The 20268-nt window shown below is 38.3% G+C and overlaps 1 protein-coding gene across 4 annotated transcripts in view; it reads right to left on the reverse strand.

The window, feature by feature from the left end:
- CCDC88A (coiled-coil domain containing 88A) overlaps positions 1–20268 on the reverse strand; it is a 61286-nt gene that overhangs the window by 34637 nt on the left and 6381 nt on the right. For all 4 annotated transcript variants that reach the window (XM_062489414.1, XM_062489412.1, XM_062489413.1 and 1 more), the window contains exons 3-8: positions 11162–11270; positions 7352–7421; positions 4621–4679; positions 4000–4083; positions 3298–3438; positions 1958–2127 (exon numbers count right to left, since the gene is read on the reverse strand). In XM_062489414.1, the coding sequence (XP_062345398.1) occupies positions 1958–2127; positions 3298–3438; positions 4000–4083; positions 4621–4679; positions 7352–7421; positions 11162–11270 (633 nt within the window). The remainder of the gene's footprint in view (positions 1–1957; positions 2128–3297; positions 3439–3999; positions 4084–4620; positions 4680–7351; positions 7422–11161; positions 11271–20268) is intronic.

The following is a 20268-nucleotide window of genomic DNA, read 5'->3' on the forward strand; positions in this document are numbered from 1 at the left end:
ACACTTGATGTTCAAAATGCAACTGCACCTCCAAGCAAACTGTATTTGGTGTTGAATAATCTACTGATATAGAATATTCTTAAAAGATATATTGTATATTCAAATGCATTACTGTATTATTCCACAATTTGGAAATACAAGTAAGAAACAAAAGTGGAAAGGGGGAAATAAGAGAATTTAATGGACTGAAATGTACAATATTGCCTCAAAGCAATCATACCAACAAAAAATACGTATGTTTTCAACAAAACTTGAGCAATTGTTTTTAAAAATGAGCCAATTTCACCATGTATGATCTTGTTGGAAAAGGTCACTGAGCCTACAAGCACAGGAGGCTCAGCTCTGCAAAGCTCAGTGCAACAGCCCTGTCACAGCTTTCCCCCTCCAGAGGTGCTCAGAAACCAGGCACAAACACAAATTTATTCCTGATTTCTGTAACTTTTCCATCAGCATCCATATTCCTGTTATTGTTCTACATGGGAACACACAGAACACAACACTCAGAAAATGAGGTGTGCAATTTCCAGCTTTCAAGTTTATGTATTGCCTGGTTTGCATCCAACTGAAAAATAATCTTTACAGACCTTTTAAATGAAATTACATCAATTACACTGCTTATTAAACCAGGCATGAAGGTTCACTGCCAAAAACAGATTTTATGAGTATTTTCAAACCTGGAATGAATGTAACTTGAAATTTATCAAACAGATGCAGCATTTGACATTAAATACTGCAGACTAAAGTTAATTCATCCAAGTTTGGTATTTTAAGATACTGCAAGGGAAATTATTTACCAACTGAATTGAAGTAAGAATGTAAAATGTGGACTGTTCTGAGCCATCAGTGTTCCCCTAATTGCACGCTTCAGCTACAGACTGGAGAGGATTGGACTAAATTATACAGAACATACCAGTGTTCACTGTTTAGGCTATCTATTAACTGTCAATCAAACTAATAACAGCAATTTTTTCACTAATTTTCTTGGTGCAGCTGTTCATGGAATATCCTGGGCGGGCTCATTGCAGGAGACACATAATAATACAGACATCAGGAAAAAAGAGCCCCATCTTTTGTCCTCTGTGCCTCACAAAGACCATGCTGGAGTGGGGGAAGGGGATCCTCAGAGTAAATCAACAAGATCCTTCAGCCAGCCAGCTAGAAATGATCTGATCAACAAACTCTGGGAATTGTGACTTATGTTACCTTCAGCTTGTAATTTAATTTACCTGCCTCCTCTCTCCGTTGTTGAATAATAATGAAAAAAAAAAAATCTTTATTTACGCTGTTTCTACACACATTGAATCTCTTCAGATTCAGCATTTTAATTCAGAACACACACACTTCACTCTCCTAAAACAACTGACACATTGCTACAGGGAGAAGCAGATTCTCCACAGGTCTGTTATTGATCTTTTCTTAAATAACTCCTCATTCTGCTCAGATTTGCTCTTTGACTATGAAGACAAAGTGCCCACAGATACCTACATGATCAGCAACAGTTTTCAGAAGAAAGCAAGTGTTGTGCAGACAAGAAATCTTTTACACAGGAACAAAGAAGTAGGAAACAGAAAAGCATTCTAATGGAATTTTTTTGTCCTATCTGCAATGAATTCAAACCATGAATTAAACACTAGTGAGTATTTCTTGTATTTCAGAATCATGCTGCTAAGAGAAGGAATCACCTCCAGGTGATTTAAAGATCACCTGGTTTGAGAACAAAATGCTGCTATTTGGGAGACTTCCACCTTTAATCCATTATTTCAGGGACATCAGAGTGCAAAATTTAGCTCAAAACATCATTATGAATACAAACAGACGCAAAGTTGTATTTGTCCCACAGGTCTACAAATCTTCTTGTGTTATAAAAACACCCCACCTGGGTAGCACTTGAAAGGATGAAGAACAGGTATGAAGAAGGAAGGGTTTGGGAAGGATCTGAGTGGGAATTGGTACTCACAGCTCCTGCCTGAGCCTCCTGATTTTGGCCTTGGCGTCGGCGAGCTCCACGCTCAGGTGTTGCCGGCTCTCAGTGCGCTTCATGCCGGGGGAGCTGCACGGTGACTGTGCTGCTGAGGCGTGGGGCAGGAAACGGAGACAGTCCCGCTCCTCTGACAGCTCGATGATGGTCTGTGGAGGCAGAGCACAGCCAAAAGTCCACAGTGGCACTCTCAGAGCCAGCCCTGGCTGTACCATTCATACCAAACACTGCAATGGCACAACAACGATGGCAAGGTTTGGGCCGTCAAGGAAGTCAAAAGCTCTACCTTCATCTCTATGCCTCAAACAAAGAGCCACAGCTCTTGACCAGGACCTTCTGCCATTTTATTTTTCACCTGAGACTTTGAAGCCCGCAAAATGACCAGTGCTCAGAACAGACTGGGTAATGAAAGGTGTGAATTCCTTGAAGAACACCACCTCTTGAAAATAAAGATGAGCACGTTATCTCTAAATGAAGTCGTGTTCTTCAGTGAGCAGCAGCATCCTTGACATATGAATAAAGCATCAGATCTACAGGAATATTCCTATTTTCCTCTAAATAAAATTATTTTCACCCCTGATTTCCCCCTATAAATAAAGGTGCTAGGTAAATATGAACATCTCTCATAGTTTAAAGTGTTTTTCCTTCGCTTTGCACAAAGGCATCACCCCCATCCTCTACCCTCTGTTTTATTCCTACCAAGGCTGTAATATGGAAAAACTGCCTAAGGAATATCTGGAATAATTGCAACATTGATACATCCACTCTACTGAGGGGCAGATCTGGGACCACCGAGAAGATTCACAGCTCAGAATTTTTATTAAATACATTTCTGTTCCTTGAGTCTAACACAGTACCACAACTGCCTCATGATAAGCCTGCAAAACCTCCTCTGCTGGTATGGACTTGGCTTTATCCCCGTCAAACCTGGACAATGGGAATAGAACAGGCAGCTTTCAGTGACTGGCTTGCCAATTGATGGGTTATTGATTCCTGGTAAATGCAGCTGATACAGCTTTGGATTCCCTGTTTTCAGCTACCAGTGAATGTTGAGCTGTTTCCCACTCTGGCTACATGGAAAAGATCACCTATTATCATTCCTACTTTATTCTTATTTTATCTTTCCTACATTATTTAACAAATATGCACAAAAGAACTCCCTGAAACAACAGTCTGGCAGTCAGGAATCCTTGCTTTAACATGTCAGAAGAAAATTAAACTGTTAGTTATAAAAATCCTGAGTTGCACTATCTCAAAAAAAACCAAAAAATTAAAAAAATTTTTTTGTACTTCTCTTAAGTACCAACCCACATCCATACCTCTGAGTGCTCATCTCTTTCATCTATAAGTCTTTTTAAATGCAATGCCATATTTTTCAGGAGAGGCTCAACATACTCTTGCGTCAGCACAATGACATCCATCCACTGCAGGTCAAACACATTTTCCTGGTTATGAGTTACCTACATGGGGTGAAATGAAAGAGGAAAAACACCCTCTTGAAATTTTAAGTAGAAAGGAAGCATAAAGAAATTAAAGCTGCAACTCTACTGGTTAAATTCTCTGGACAAGGTATGAAAAAACATTTAAAATATATTTAATTGTATGTAAAGGAAGAGTTTTTTGTCTGCCTGGAAGAAGCACCTTATCCTTCTGGCAAGGTGACAATAACAGTATAAATTACCTATCACGTACATTTGATTGGAATTACATTTTATAAAGAAATTTGCATATAAAAATTGCACTAAACTACATTTGCTGTATGTAACTGAGAAATCCATGAAGCAACAAACTTGATTTCTGGTACTGCTCTAAAAATATAATCCAAGAATGCTCCATCATGAAATCTTTTTCTGAATCAAGTGAAAAAATAAAGCCTTTTTTGCTTACTGCAACCACTCAATATGCAAATCACGTATGTGCTTTACTTGCTATTGAACGTGTGCAATAATCCTTTTTCCTGCAATACAACATTCCACCTCAAAAAAAATCCCCAAAATTAAAAGCAAAACCCCCCAAAATACCTCCTGAATATGGGCTGCAACAGCTGCTCTGGTATCAAAATCCAGACTTTGGATTCTTTCAATAAATTCTTCTTTCTTCTGACACTAAAAATAGAGACATCTACTTTGTACACATTTATATGTATAATCACAAGTACTTGCATTCATCTTTTGTATTTCTAAGAGCCAGAACTTACAAAGCTGATATTGCAATGGTCACAGGGCTAATAACTTTCAATACTAATTTCAATACTAATACTAAAACAAGTTGAAATGGGACAAGGAAGAAGTTTCTTAAAATTGTGACTTATTCAAATTCTGTGATAGTTTATTAAATACATGAAATAGTGCAGTGAGTTAATTTTCAGTGCTTTACCATTTCCTTCCTTTTCTTTCAATATCAGGTAAATTAACACAATTGAAATTAATAACCCATTAGAAGGTTTGGTGATATTGGAGGTATTTGTGCAATAAGCACAGGGCTGTAGCCATTTAATTAAAATTCAGCATATTCCAATTCTTCAAGGAATGCAACTGTACCACCAAAGGAAGGAAAGTTTTATACCACCCCAAGTACTAAAATAGTAAGAAATGAGATCAGTACTTCAAAAGTTCCATAGAGACAAACATCATTAAGCTCACCTGAACTGCACAACCAAGCAAAAGCAGGAGGAGCTTTTTCACTTCTTCAGTACCTGGCTCTAAGAAGAAAACAAGAAAAAATGGTAACTCTAAAACTGTAATTAGAGCTTCTTCTCCTATAGCTCAGAAAACACAAGTTTTTCTCTTTATTTCTATATAATTTGTGTTAACCTAGTTTAGAAAACAACCAGACGAGCTTTCAGCTCAGTCCTTTTTTGCCATTTAACTGCTGACATCTAGAGTTACCAAACACCTTACCAGCCATAACAACTTCAAATGGAAAAAACAAAATTCAGCCCTTTAAAAAAGCAAGACTTCAGAGTGACATTTTTAGAAGTGTTTTGGAGACCTACAAGCAAGTTTCAATGATAATCTCAGGTATCTCAAGATAATTACTACAGTGCTTAAAATTCCTGCCACTCCCAAGCTGGAAGTTTAGGTGACAAGTACATTTAAATTCCTTACAAAGCTATATTAGATATTCATCTGCACATCCAAAAAATCTAAATGTATTTCCACATCTGGCCTTAAGCATCTTAATCTCCTTAAGAAGCTTAAGTTAAAGAACTCTGTTTAAAGATTAATAAAAATGTTCCTTATTTTTTATGTTCACAATGTCCTCATCTTCCTACTAAATACAGAAATATATTCTATGTCCAGAACATAAATGCCATGAAGCAAACGCTTCAAGGATGACAAAACAGTTCAGGCACTGACTCAAGCTGCTCCTTTTAGAGGGAGCTACATGATGCGTATAATCCCAATGAACATGGACTACTGCAATTTTTCAAGAGGTTTCTCAGGTAGATAAATACATTGCAAAAAAAAAAAAAACAAACTAAAAAAAAACAAAACAAAAAAAAGCCAACAAAAAAAAACATGGACTCAAATGGGAGATTTTTAATCATTTATTCAGACTTCTTGTATTCCAAAGGCTCGAGCTGCCAAGTCTTTTATGGGGAAACAGAAAAACCATCAAGGAATGTGCTTCACCAGAAGCTGCTTCAGCTGAAGAAGGGGAATTCCACCTGGCTGTGTCTTTATCGGTATCAATAAAGGTTAACAGGAATACTGTAACAGGAGGAATCCATGCCAACACCTCCTAGCCTACTTTCACTTATCCCAATAAACTACCACACTTTTTTTAGTTTTTTTCTGTGACTCCAGTAGGGAGCTGAAACACCTTCAAGAATATTGTCCAAACATAACAATTTTTTTTAATGTGAGGGCTACACTATAGGAAAGTCCAAATTTTCTCACAAATCCAAGAAAAGTCCCACAGAAGAGCAAAGCACACATCAGCAGGGCTGCCAAATCTCAGATCTCAAAAGACAAAAGACACCTCCTTCAAAATGACCAAATCATAAAACTGAATGTATACAACTGAACGCAGTATTATCTCTGTGGGGTTTGACAGCGCACTTTCAATAAAATATCATCTTATACACAATATTATTACGACATTTTCTCTCAGTATCCTGAACAGAATAAAAAATGTCACTACAGAACAATACTATGACCTGCGTTTTTTTTTTTTTTAAATCTGTTTTTCCAGTATATCTGGTTTCTAGGCAAATCCATGGAGGCAAGAAAGTCTGGAATCAAAATTATAAAAGCAGGATGCATTCTGCTCTTTTGGAAAGGAAGAGACCACATTCACACTTCTTGGTGCATATGACAGCAACTGCACATATAAAAACTGAAAAAGCTGTGACCTCGGAAGCAAAAGCGGCAATATTCAAAAGCACAAAGTAAAACGCAAAATAATTCAAGCAAGGAACCTACAGAGATGGGATACATGCAGATGTAATACGGAATATACCAATGTTATGGGGACTGGGAAGTGAGGAAACACAGATGGTTCTTCTGGCTCATGAGGAACCCCCTGTCCCACAGACACAGCAGTGTGGCAGAGAAGACGTCCCAAAGAAATAAAAAACAGCCAGGGGAAACTACACAGCCTGTTAGAGCAGTTCCTGACCTCTCTGCTGAGGTGTCAGAACATCAGGAGGAGAACACCTGGGGTACATTAGACCCAAGTAAATAAATTCTGCCCAATCCATAGTGGCTCCATGCAGGCCAGGTGTGTCTGCTCCGTGCTTCTTGAATTGAGAGCATGGTGCAGAGATTCCCAAGTGGCTGTGCACAGTCAGCTGGCTCCACACAGGCTAATTTTCTTGGTCTGAAAATTGCAACTCTCAGAGCTGGAAGCAGAGAAGGTGGGAGCATGGAGAAGACAGTGTCAGTTCAGGGGAGGAAACAAGAAGGTAATTGCAATATTTTTCAGGTAAGGATGCAAGAGAAGCGGGAGAGTGTGGAGGAAGTAGAAACAAGGATCAGGAGCTGGATCAAGTGAGATGCACTGAGCTGCCAATTCCCTCAGCAGTGACACAGGTAAAGAAAGTTGGAAGTGCAGCAGCTGGGAGTATATGAAACAATAATTTGTGCCATCAGTGGTTCACCAGTCACTGGGAAATGCACTCAGTACAAATCCTAGGGAGAGCCAGGGCTGAGGCTGGGACAGAACACATTTTTTAGAGTGTGGACCCTTTGTGTGGACAAAGAAAATCATTATTACATCATTACTCATCATTAATAAACTGCTTATTTGATAAAGTATTTACACAATCTTCTGTTGAAAGGCTCGACCCTATAGGAGTTTTATTTCCAGTGAAAGAATATAAATTATCACACCAGTATACATTTTTATCTTAGCCAAAAGTAAACTTACCAGAAAAAGGATTTTTGCCAATTATTAGCACATTTGGCAAAGACATCATGATCAACTGCTGCAAAGTCTCCTATAAAAGTTAATTAAAACACTATTTACATCACATGTACCGAATGAAAGCAAACATCAAATATCAACAGCCAATAAAGAGAAATCAGTATCAATTAAACACTTTTAACATTTTTTAGGACTTCATGCATACATTTCATACAATACCTAATTATTTGCATTCTAATTAAAAAAAAACCTTACAAATGTCAGTTATTTCTACAGAAGCTTTGTTTTACTGGTTTGCACAATCATCTCACACAGCAAAATCCTCTTGTGGCAATGAGCTGGCTTAGGGATCTTAAGCCAAAGAGGTCCCGAGTCTCAGAATGCAGCAAAAATTCTTGAAATTTATTATGTTCATGTTTCCCTGACTTATTGGTACATATTTATTTTATTGGCTCTAAGGCAAATTTCTACTGCAATTTCCTTTACTTTATGGTTTCTTTGGCCTCACCAAACTCGTGGATGTGAAAATCCCAGGGATTTTTGCTGTGGTGACACTGGGCAAGCTGTGAATATAAAGGTGTAAATTCCTGTCTGCACAATCACATGGAATTTTAGCTTGGAAGTGGCACACATCAGGCAGCAGCTCTGCCTCTCTGTTCCATGGATTCCATCAGTGGAGCTCCTGTAATGGCTGTAATCAGGTCAAATCCCCAGTCTAGACAGATCCTAATTCTCCTGAAGCAGAACAGTCTTTCTCCTGTTCCCAGATGTTTATTCCCAGCAGATGCCATCCTATTGTCAGGCTGTTTTTCCACAGTGATAGATCTATTACTATATAAAATGCTCCTACTCAAAAGCAACATATTCCACAAGAGCCCAAGGCACATATCAGGTGTCACACTGTAAGCAACAACCTAACAAGTCCACTTGCTTTAGGTCAAATTGAAAAAACAACATAGTATTTCTTTGTAGAAATTATTAGCTACAGCTATACTTGAAAGCTCCCACCAGTTAATACACAACATCAAAATGATACCAGAATTGATTAATAGTAGACTGAAAAATATACACTCCCTCTGGACACGCCTAAGGCAGATTATTAGGAAGGAGAAAACAGCTTTGACCCCCTCAAATATCATGAGATTCAACCAGCTGTGACACCTGTACTTCTCAGACTTTGATGAAGACAATTTTCAAATAAAAATAAGACACACAGAGCACCACAGGATGTTTTAAAATCAATATAAAACAGATAAAATAGAGTTAATTTAATGAGTACTGACAGCTACTATGAAAGAAAATCACATATTTTTAGAATGGTTTTTGGTGGTGTTTATTTTTGTATCTCAAATAATTCCATGATGCTTTAATAAAGCCAATCATGTATCAAAGCAGAGTTATGAGCAACATAACCAAAATGTGTATGCTGAATGGACGTGATCACCTGTTTCCTTACAACACCTCTGCCTTGCTTCAGAGATGTTGACACCTTCGACACTTGGTGTTAACCTCAGCACTGGCTTTGCTTGCATTAACTTTTACAGTTCCTTGAGTTTATTCCTAGAGTTTATTTCACTGAAGATTTTCACGTCCTCAGTCAAATCTGCTGAGAGTCATGGACAGTCACTGGATTAAACCTCTTAAGCCCACCAAAAATTTAGAATCACTTGTCTTGAACTAACTGCTGAGAAAAGTTCCACACTCATACACTGCCAAAAAATGTGCACACTCAAATTACTGGTTGAGGACCAGAACTGTAACTGACAAAGAACATGCAGGAACAACAACAACAAGAACAACAACAAAACAAAACAAAAAACAAACAAACAAACAAAAAAACCCCACAAAACACAACCCTGACCAATCTAACGCAACACTTTAATTTTGAATGTTATATTAATGTTATATGTTATAACCTGTACCAGTGCAGGTTTTTTGACAAGCACATCCACAGCACTGCTGTGATTTTTTCACTAAACTGAGAGAAGGTTTTCCACAGATGTTCTAAAATCACGTGGAACAAACCAGCATGGACAAGCTCACAATGAGAAGTGTTAAAGAGTTAGGTTAACAAAATGCTAAAGGTTCCAAATTCCCACATTAATCAATGTCTGATTACAACACCCAATACAATCTTTTCTAGGTACCCTGAGTGCTCTCCTGTTCCCTCCCCTGGGATCCCAGGCATCCCCAGAAAACATCCCCAGGCATGGTGCCTGCACACTCAGCCTTCAGCAGCACTGGGCTGTGAGGCTCCTGCCTCACCCCAGGATAAGGGAGGTCTCTCAATTTGATTCCAAGGCATCCATCAAGCCCCAGCTTTCCTGCCCTGGGGAATTTCGCAGGTGACAGGAACTCAACTGACCCCTCTGTAAAACAGCCCATCCTTTAACACTTCAACTACCTACTTCAACTACTTCACAAAGGACAAACCTCCCTGCAGGCGCTGCAGGGAATTAATATCTACACAAAGAAAAAGCAATTTTAGATTAAAAGGAGCTCTCCAGTTTGGAGAGTAAACGCCTTTACTCCTGCTAGAAACACCAGCCCTTCAATGTTTGCATGGTGACCAAAACCCTGAAAGATTTTGGAGGGAAAAGGGAGAAAAGTACATAAAACAGTTAAAAGGGCAGTTTAGTATAGCTTAGACAATTAAAGGCATGGTGATTGATTTTACTATTTCTTCAAAAAGAGGTTGTTTTTTTTTTTTTACTTTTAAAAAAATCTAGCAAACTTATTTCTATCACAAAGGTTTGGAGTAACATCCACAGTCCTGTACCTAAAATGCCAGCAATTCTGCCTGGTACTGCAGCACTTGGACTGGTGATACCATGAGGTCAGTGCAAGACAGCAAATGCTTTGTGTGCCAATAAAGATCAATCCTGTCAGTGCTTGTGCCTTCTGTTGCACCAGTTGTGGAACACTAAATGCCTGGTGGAAAACAACTTCCATTAGGAAAAGGAAAACCATATGGTCCCTAGCAGGCTGCACATATATCCATGTGCAGGGGCTCCCAAGGAGAGAAGGGTGGGAAGCACTGGGAAAAGGTTCTGTGGCAGGTCAGGGCAGTGACAACTAGGAATTCTCACTGCACTAGGAGTTTTGGGAAGGACATGCTATGTCTGAGCACAGCAGGAACAGCAGATTCCAGCACAGGCTGGCCAGGAGGTATGGGGAGAGGCAGAGCAATGGTTTTCTCCCAGGTCTGGGCTTTCCTGGCAGGAAGGAGTGTGGAAGGGCACTAAAAGCCACAAGGAAGGGACACTGGTGACAGCTGCACTGCCCACCTGTGCTGTAGCCATATGTACAACAACCCATCCAGCTCAGCAATCAGCAGGCACAGGACCAGCTCCTACTACTGCACCAAACTTCAGTTCAGAACTTCTCTCACCGCCCTGACTTAGATCCTCACTGAATTTATTACAAATTCCAAAAGTAATTCTAAGCCCAGTAAATTTCATCATGTTTTTCTAACAAAAATTCCATTCACAAGACTGAATGCACATGTAATAATCTCTCTCAGTGGCACAAAACTTGCTTCAACTCAGAAAATAGCAATCAATAATACTGAATGCACCACAGGAGTAACAGAACTCACAGACTATCTATTCTATAAACAGATGATCATTCATAGAAAACTGTCCACACCACCTTTATACCTGTAAATAGTGATAAAAAAATTGACCAGATATCTAAACAATCATCCATCCACCTATCTCTTGTTGATCTTATTCCTGTTAACCTTAAAGCCATAATTATAGAACAAAATTTAGAAATACCAGGTAAAACATAACACAACAAACAATTACTGACCTGATAGTAAGTTTTTATTTGTTTCACCAAAACAGACAAATTTTGAATTCTTAATGATGCATCATTGTTGACTTTTTTGTTTATCCTCTGATTAGCAGACTTTGGATTGCTGCGAAAAGAAAAAAAGAACAAATTAAACATGTTGAATGTTAATCTTTAAAGCTTTCTCTATAAAGCAAATGTGCCAGCACAGCCATTCCTTTTCTTGATTACCATGCTTTGTTTTCCTCTCCACAAATCAATAAGGAGTTGTGGAAGATGAAAAGAGCTTGAAATGTGTCTCTGACACAGCCAGCCAGCTCCACATTCTTGTTTTCCATCAATGCAGCCTGAAACTGGGAGCACCCACAATTCCCAAGAAATGGGTCTAATAGGAAAGTTCTTGTGGCTATATGTTGGTATGTCGCTACCATGAGGAACAAAATGTAATTTTTTAACTTCTAGAATGATGATGAATATGAAACACACCATGCTAACACACACTAAACTATAAATATAAATGTATTTACAGATTTTTAAATATATTTACAGGTTGTTAAAATGTGTCAACAAAGGGATTATTAATTGGAGTTTTTTGTCATGTAATATCATATACTACCAGATTTTTCTCTGGTTTGTCTTTGCTTCAGGGAAGAAATCAATCACTTTTTCCTTCACAAAGCAGGAAGGATCTGAGGAAATGCAGATGAGTCACCCTTTTCTAATACCTCCTAATACACACAGGATAGCATGACAACCATTCATTCACTGGGATTTCTCATGGAAAACCATGCAGAATCACAGCACTCTCCCATGACACTCTCTGAAATGTTTAAAAAATTCCTAAGGGATGGGTTATGTGAAATTTCTCACTTTTACAGATTCTTGATACAGTTGCACAATGCAGCTTTTGATATTTAATGGTATTATTGTCTTGTTTATTATTATTATCAGACAAATGAGAGCTGGCTGGGATGCTGCACTTAAAAAGCAAACTATCAACTTTCCCCTGTCAAACCAGGGCTCCCTGCAGGGATATGCGTCCGCTGGCTCTGGTTTCATTCTACATTGTCATTAATGATATAAACAATGGAATACAGAATACACTTTCCAGAATGGCCACTGGCAAACTTTGGGAGGGAAAAAAAAAACAAAACCAAAAAACATCCTTCAAAAAATACTATGGCAATGGAGAATGATCCTAGTAATGTGCAAAAATAATGGAATTCAGTAACTCACACACAGGCAAAGGATTAGAGTCAGAATCAAATGCACAAAGAGAAGTCATTTGCTATGAAACAAAAATGACCTGAACATTGTGTTATCATGACTTCCTCTGATGCAATTTGTCCCTTTGATTGGCAGCTTCACATACTCTCTATACAAAAATTATTTTTCATTTATATATGTTAGCTACACAAACTTTATTTGCCTTTTACAGCTTGCTTAACTTTTAGCATATTAGATTTTTTTCGAAAGATATATTTATGTCTTTTCTTCAGTTTACTGCTACCAGCATTTCCCAGCTTGTAAGCACAAATAGAAATAAGAGAAAAAAAAAACACTGCTGGGAAAGGAAGTCAGGTCATACGAAAAAATGCACCTCCAATACAGACATTTTTAAAAGAAGAGTAGTAGGCACAATAACTTCTTTCTGTATTAATTATTATAAATCTAGGAAAATTAGGACAGGGGTAATTGCCTCATTCCTAAATGCTCATCACCACGTTCCTAAAAATATTACTAACAATTAAAATACATTTTAGAAAATATTAGCCAAACCACATGACTAAGATGTGACCTTGGGTTTATTAGTTCAGCCAACATGTAGCTTTAAAAGCAACCAACTGGGCTAAAAATAATTATGCTTTGCAGATGCACAATTGCAGAACTGGACTCCTTTCCACATTGAATTCATTCAAATTTGTTAAAATCAGAAGAGAAAATCCACAATAAATCCTGCTGACCTACAGAGATCAGCTGAAATCTCCTATTTCTACATACATATCTCCAAAAGGCCGATTTGAGCCCTTAATCTTCATCTTTAATCTTAATGACCATGGGATTATCTCTGGGCTTTTTCATCATCTTCAGCAGCATTTCTACAGCCACCCATTTCAGATGTCTCTCCCTTTAGAGCACTCAAAACAGAGCACAGGGGTTTCCTGGATATTGTACCAGCTCTTATTTTAGCATCTGCACCAAAATTAGTGTGCAACCAGAACTCAAAACACAAACATCATAAAAGCTCAGGCTTTCCATTTTCTCATTTCCAAAGCTGCATTAGGATACTGAGATTGAACCTGGCTGAACAAATCTTCAACATTTGGATAGCACTGGATCTTCATGACACCAGGGGATCAGCCCAGCCAGCATGGAAGTTTGGGCTGCTTTAACAACCTCACCTGCCTCTACGACAAACTGACCTGCTTAGTGCCAAAATTATTCATTCCTGTAGCTTAAAACAGAAAGTTGGGGAGGTTGTTTTTGTTTTGTTTTAGTTTGGCTTTTTATCATTGGCTGAAATTGCAGGAAGCAGGTTACTGAGATTGTGAACTTTTGCTGGGAAAGCTTGGGCCACAGATATGCTCTGAAACATATTTTTACCACTTGGAAAAGCCACTGTCCAGTTTCAAGATGCTCTGCTAGAGCAGATAATCAGCAGTTAAAATCAGAATGTGAGCCTTTGGACAACCTTGTGCACAGAAAATATTTATTTTAATAATTTTAAACTTTCCCAGAAGATTACAGCAAAGGGTCTAACAGAAACCCCAAACTCCAAGTTCCCCTAACATTTTGCAGCAGAACTTAAAAGTAGGCAGTGGTAAAAAGAAGTTTAACCCACTGTTTATTAAGGTTCAATAAAAGCATGGTAGTGAGATATCAGTACTAACACTACTATCTCTACCAACTATTTTTAGTTTAATTAAACATGTACCCTCAATAACTCACTTTTGATAGCAGATTCCTTTTTCTGTTTTTTTTGATAATGAATGTTCTCTTGGCTCATTATTCTTCAACCACAGGAAGTCAGTTGTCTTTGACACTCTCAATTAATACATGTTAGCCATGACTAGGATGAGTGACTTGGACAGAGAATTGTTTCCACTTCTTCCCAGAGTGAAATCCTGTTCTAAGCACCATCCAGTGCAAACAGGACTTCACCTCTGTGCTACAGTAACTGAGATCTTTCTAACCACATTATGTCATTAAATGATCATAAACAGAGACTGTCTATAGGCTACCTACTAAAATGAAAACAAACATTGAAAACCAGGGATTCTTTTGCCAAGTGACCTCTGTACTGGTGTTTAGCCCAGCTCCCTAATCTTCAGTCACTGATTTATTTCTACCTTTCAGATTGTGTTACAGCTGTCAGGTTTGGGTATGGAACAGCCAAGCACAGACCTGACAAATCCCTCCTCACACCACTGCTGTGAAAGGACCATGATTAGGTTCTTGAACAGGAGATTCCTTATTTTTAAAAAAATAACTAAACACACTTTCACTTCCAATACTTATAAGCAGGTCTTATTTTCTCAAATGCACTAAAAGGCATTTTAAATATTATTTATTTAGTCACTATAGTTCATCATTTTGGTGTTGATGTCTTAATTTGTCCCTCTCAAAGAGGAAATAATATAGCAGGGATGTTGGCTACACATTTCCATTTTATGTTGTTTGTAGAACTAGAAGTTTTCCAGGCTGGTCCAAGTCATGGCATACTAATATTTTTTCAGTAAGCATGAAGTCTGACATGCAACTATTCTTCATACAGAAAGATAAAATCCTAAACTTGAACTGCCAAAACATTCTAAGAGCATCTTTAAACTCATCTACAGTTCTTGAAAATTAATTTATCAAATATTTTAATGAAGTAGTTGGACCCATATGTTCAATTGTTGAATTTTACGACCACTAAAATGTTTATAATGATTACATTTTTGTTAATGCAAAACAATTCTGTTTATTAGAATTCATTAGGCCCAGTGACACTGAAATAAACTTCTGGAAACACAGGATGCAAACTCAATAATTTTGAGGGTAAAAAGGTCGATTTTTGAACCAGTTCAAGACACAGCTTTAAAAAGCAGCTTTTTAAAACCCTAAGGTTCTGGTGGCTACTAGAAACATTTTTAAGACCATCCATGCTTTGAAGTGCTCTTTTTATGAGGTGGGGATACTGAGCTGCTTCAGTGGCAAACAGCCCAGCAAAATAGGGCAAATCTGTCTAGAAGTCGATACGAAGCAGAGCAGTAAAAGATACCCTTAAGCAATTTTACATTTAAAAGCAACCTACTTATGACAAGATACATTAATTTCAATTGCAATAAAACCAGACAGGAGCATCTATCCCAATAATGTATTAGTTTAAAACTCCTGATTACAGAGAGAACTTCAGTGATTTTGAAATACTACCAGTGTCATGAATCACAAATTGAGACTTCATATAATCAGGGATTATGTGTCTTTAATTTTTCATTGACCAAAATCTATCAGAAATGGGAATGTGATACCTTAATGGCCTCATGCTTAAATCTATGCAGACTGAAAACCAGTTGTGTCCTCCCTTACCATCTGTTCCTTGATGGTACTTAATCATTAAGTCTGGTATCATAACACTCCCTAATTTGAAATATACCATTGTTTGAATGTATTCGGTGAGTTCAGTGAAATACTACCCTGTGCTTTAGCTTACAGCAGCACAGCATTCACTTGTACAAATCAATGCTGCATGCCTAATAAAATTTATTTTCTACAAAGTCCTTTTAACTGGAATGCAGGGGTTCACTCTTGGTATCTGCCAAATATTTCAGTAATTACTGATAACAGAATTTTGGGATAGACTTCAACTAATAAAGCACCATCTTCATTATTTACTAATAAGCATGCTCAAAATGTGTTTTACAAAGAGATTTAGTCCAATGGTGCCCTTTTATTGACAAAGCAATTATAAAGTCAAAACAAAACCTGAGAAAAATTGGTGAATCTTCAAACTGCTTAAACATTTGACAATCTAGGTTGGACAACACCTGTATTTCTACCCTCAAGTCCACCAGTGTACAGCTGAAATGGCCACATAGTTCAGCAGGTATCTGCTCAAACATCTGAAGACAACCCAAGCACTGAGATACCCTTTGCCACAAAACCAGTATTAATACCTCATTTTCAAGACACCCTGCTAAGTCTGCACTTAGCATGGACTGTCTGTGTGTTCAACAGCTGCACCCAACATTTTCTGCCTCGTGATCATGTGAGCTTTGGGAAGCAGGCCTAACACCAAAAGTCTTTTGGCTCTTGCACAAAACCCCACTTCCCAGGATTATATCCAGCATCATAAACTTCTAGGAGACTGAATCCCTATGCTACTTAGAGATAAAAAACAACCAAACCACAACCAACTGGCCTAACCCAGAGTGCCTGGTGGGATCCCAGGGAGCACTGCCAAGAACATTTCCGTGGATACTGAGCAGACGCAGACAGCTTCCCTGTGCCAGCCTCAGCTCAGCATCTGAGCAGCTCAACTGGTCCCAGGGCACTGCCAGCACAGGAGCTGCACGTTCTCAACGCTGCAGGGTGCTGGAAGAGCTGTGTCCTGCCCCTGTGTCACCCTGCTCCACGGATGGGGACCTGCAGCACATCACAACCTCTGTAGGAAGAGGCATCCCTTCACATCCCCACATTCCCAGGTTTACATGGGAATGTGCCACCAGCCAGGCAAAACCATAGCTCATTCAACAGGTCTGCTGACTGATCTTTCATTTCTTCCTCCCAGGGTTTAAAAATAAAAACACAAAGTCCCGAACAGCCCCGATTCATTTTTGTTCTCTTTTCCCTAACTGCAGTAAGGAAGATGTATGCAGGTGAGTTAAATGTATTAGAAAACAAGAAAGGAGATAAAGCAGTTCCCCTGTCGTTGACTAAGCCCACTCTTGTGGAAAAGGCCAAAAACCCCCCCAAACCCCTTAATTTCCAAGTTTATAGAGCAACCACTGTCCTTACTATCAAATGGTATGAAATAACTTAATTACTGTTGTTTCACCTTGACCTTGACTATTCTTTTCCTATCACACTAAAAAGTGTGATATAAAAAAAATACAATATATTAAAAAAATAAAGCTTTCTGCCAAAAATTGAACCTAGTGAGTCATTTGCTGACTGCACCAAGAAAGCTGGGTGAGCTCCCCACAACAATTCAATGAATGTGGAGCAGCCTCTGCTCCACAGCTGGCAAAAGGTTATCTGTGTGCCACCAAATTAACAAGTGTCATTCACAGAAAGGAAAATCTATAGGATTCAGAGCAGCACAGAACACTTAACACACAAACACACCTAGGTATTAAAAATTTGAGAATTCCTAGAAGAAACATCAACAAATTTTTCTTACTGAGGAAAAACACACGAGAACCAGAAAGTCTGACAAAGACACCCCAACAAATCTAAGTAACGGTCAAAGGACATCTTGTTGGTTTGCTTGGTTGGTTTTGGAGAGTTTAACTACAGACAGTTTAGCAGGAAATATCACTTGAAAAGGGAGAATCGAACTGCTGTAGTACTTGCACCACACAGTTTTCCAAATTAAACTAAACCCAAAAAGTGCCCATGGATGCAAGAGTGTACAGGCCAAAGGAGAGGAAAGCAAGAGAATGGACATGCCACAGAAGTAAAATACTGAGGATCGTGAAGTCTGAATTTCTGACTTCTACTTCAAGCAACTACTACTTCTTATAGCAACTGCTTGCTATTTTCCCCTCTCAGAGCCAACATTTTTTACTTCTGAAATGGGTCCAAATTTTCAAGACCCATTCAGTTCAGTACCAATTAACAGAGCAGTTGAGAACTACTTGACTTTGTGACGATCTCCTGGAAGTGACTGCTCACCAGAAGGCTGCAAACATTGCCACCCTCAGCAATCCTGGGACAACAGCAACATCAGCTTTACACAAAAGCACTGCCAGATCTGCATTACAAGGTGCAGCATGACTTGGTACCAAACACTGCAGGGCACTGCAGTCAGGAAATGGTTTCACAGTGCACCTTGGGAAACCTGCAATCCAAAAAAAAAAAAAAGCCCAAAAATACCTGCAAACATGCAGGTATTAGTCTGGAAGAAACATCAAGTTACTGAAAGAAGAAGAATAGGGCCAGAAAGTTGTCATCACTGCCAGGAAGCAGCCAACAGTACAAAAGGGAAGAAAATAAACACTTATTGCCCTGAGCAAATTACATTTGTAGAGCTAACATGCCTTCTAAGACATTTAAAATATCAATATAAGGGGAAACTACCATGTAGAATTTAAAAACAATATACATTTATGCAGTCTTCATTATTTAAGCTTTAAAAAAAAAAACGTTTAAGAGGAGCTTTTAAGCACAAATTTTTTTCTTCTGTCCTAAGTAACAGCACCACAACAGCATGTACTTTTGCTTTATTTGATAATCAGAGCACTACCAAAAATTATTTCTCCTTTGAAATATTTGGAAAAATGTTCACTCATTTCACTCTTGATTTTAAACTTGGCTGGAGTTACAAATTCTCAAAAAAAGGAAATCAGTTCTTGCTTCAGAGTTACAATAGTCTGACCACAGATAAACACCTCAGTTCTCAGCATTAAGAACTACAGGAAATACTGATGTGTGATCAGCCAAGTGAGATGGCACCAAAGCAACACAAATATTGCCGTTTTATTGACTAGAAAGATCTTCAGCTGTAAAAAGAGCACCAACAGATTTCCACAAAATACTTTTGGTTGAAACACTTCGACTGCAGGTAATTTCCTTTCTTATGGAGGGAAATATACCCTCTACAAGTAAATTATTAATAATGAAATGCATATTTTCATCTTTCTCTACACCCGTTTTTAGACTAGTGACAATGTGACATTGTCTGCATTCTCTCATGTTTCCTAATATCTGTATTCTGGTTTTGCCCAGCACACACAATACTCCAAATACACAGCAAGTGCATTCCCAAGCTACCAGGAAATTTCAGCAGACACATTTTGCTCAGTGGCTTATTTAAGAAAAACAAAGATATCACACAGAAGAAAAACTAGAGCAAATATTCCCCTGAAGCTTAAACCAAGATAAAATTCTGTAATAAACCTAAGTGGATGGTCTTCTGTCACTATAGGAAATGAAGCAAGTAGTGGAGTGTCTCTAAATGTGTGAAGATTCATCCAATGGCCAGGAATACAACAGGCACCAGTTATGTGTTCATCCCTTACATTTTCCCATCCAAAAATACAACACCAGACAATTCTTGCTTGGGTCAAGCAGTAGCCTGGCTTCAATTCAAAGCCTTGGAATCAATTAATCCCATGAAAGGAAAGGGAGGCATTTTGCAAACAGTCCTCAAAAACAACTGCCTCTGGAGCATCTTCAGGAAAAAGACTGGACTCTAAAACAAAGTAAACATACACAGAGACTCTCACACAGCTATTCCCAAAGAATCTTTGACCACTGAAGTCATGTGCTCTAACAAAGCAGAACTTTGGAAAAATGTCTTGATCCCTAAGTAATTGCTACCTAGGGAAAATAGTGCATTATGAAAGACAAGGAAGGCAACAAATTGCTGTTTAGCTTAGAGAGAAAAAAAAAAGGAATCAAAAATAAGAGGAACATATGAACAAACAGAAAACTCAGAAGTCCCTTCCTAACAGAAGAACAAATGAGGAAAATCTAGAATTAAATCTCCAATATGACGTAGGATGAGCTTGATTTAACACCCAAATTCAGTCAATTAGGTTAGTTTTTAAAAGAAAGATCAGAGCACAGCAATACTTTGCAAAGGTTGTGGTGGAGAAATGCCCAGACCAGCCACTGAAATCTGAAGCAGCACAGCCTTGCCACTGAAGGGTTCAAGCTGATCAGCCAGGCATCTGTAGCCAACTTCAAACTCTGGATTTTACTGCTGCTGTTATTCTCATAGAGTGCTTTGAAACAGCATGAAGAACATCAAATGCAAAATTCTCTGAAAAAGAAACTGCAAAGCCATAGTGAATCTATGTTCCTTCCTTGCCAAAATGCTTTCACTGCTGAGACAAGTTATTTTAATATTAGACCTAAGATGACTATTTATGGAACAAATTGACAGGCTTAACAGAAACCTCTGTATGTATTAACAA

The sequence above is a fragment of the Cinclus cinclus genome, chromosome 3, assembly GCF_963662255.1.
Source record: "Cinclus cinclus chromosome 3, bCinCin1.1, whole genome shotgun sequence".
Taxonomy (NCBI): domain Eukaryota; kingdom Metazoa; phylum Chordata; class Aves; order Passeriformes; family Cinclidae; genus Cinclus; species Cinclus cinclus.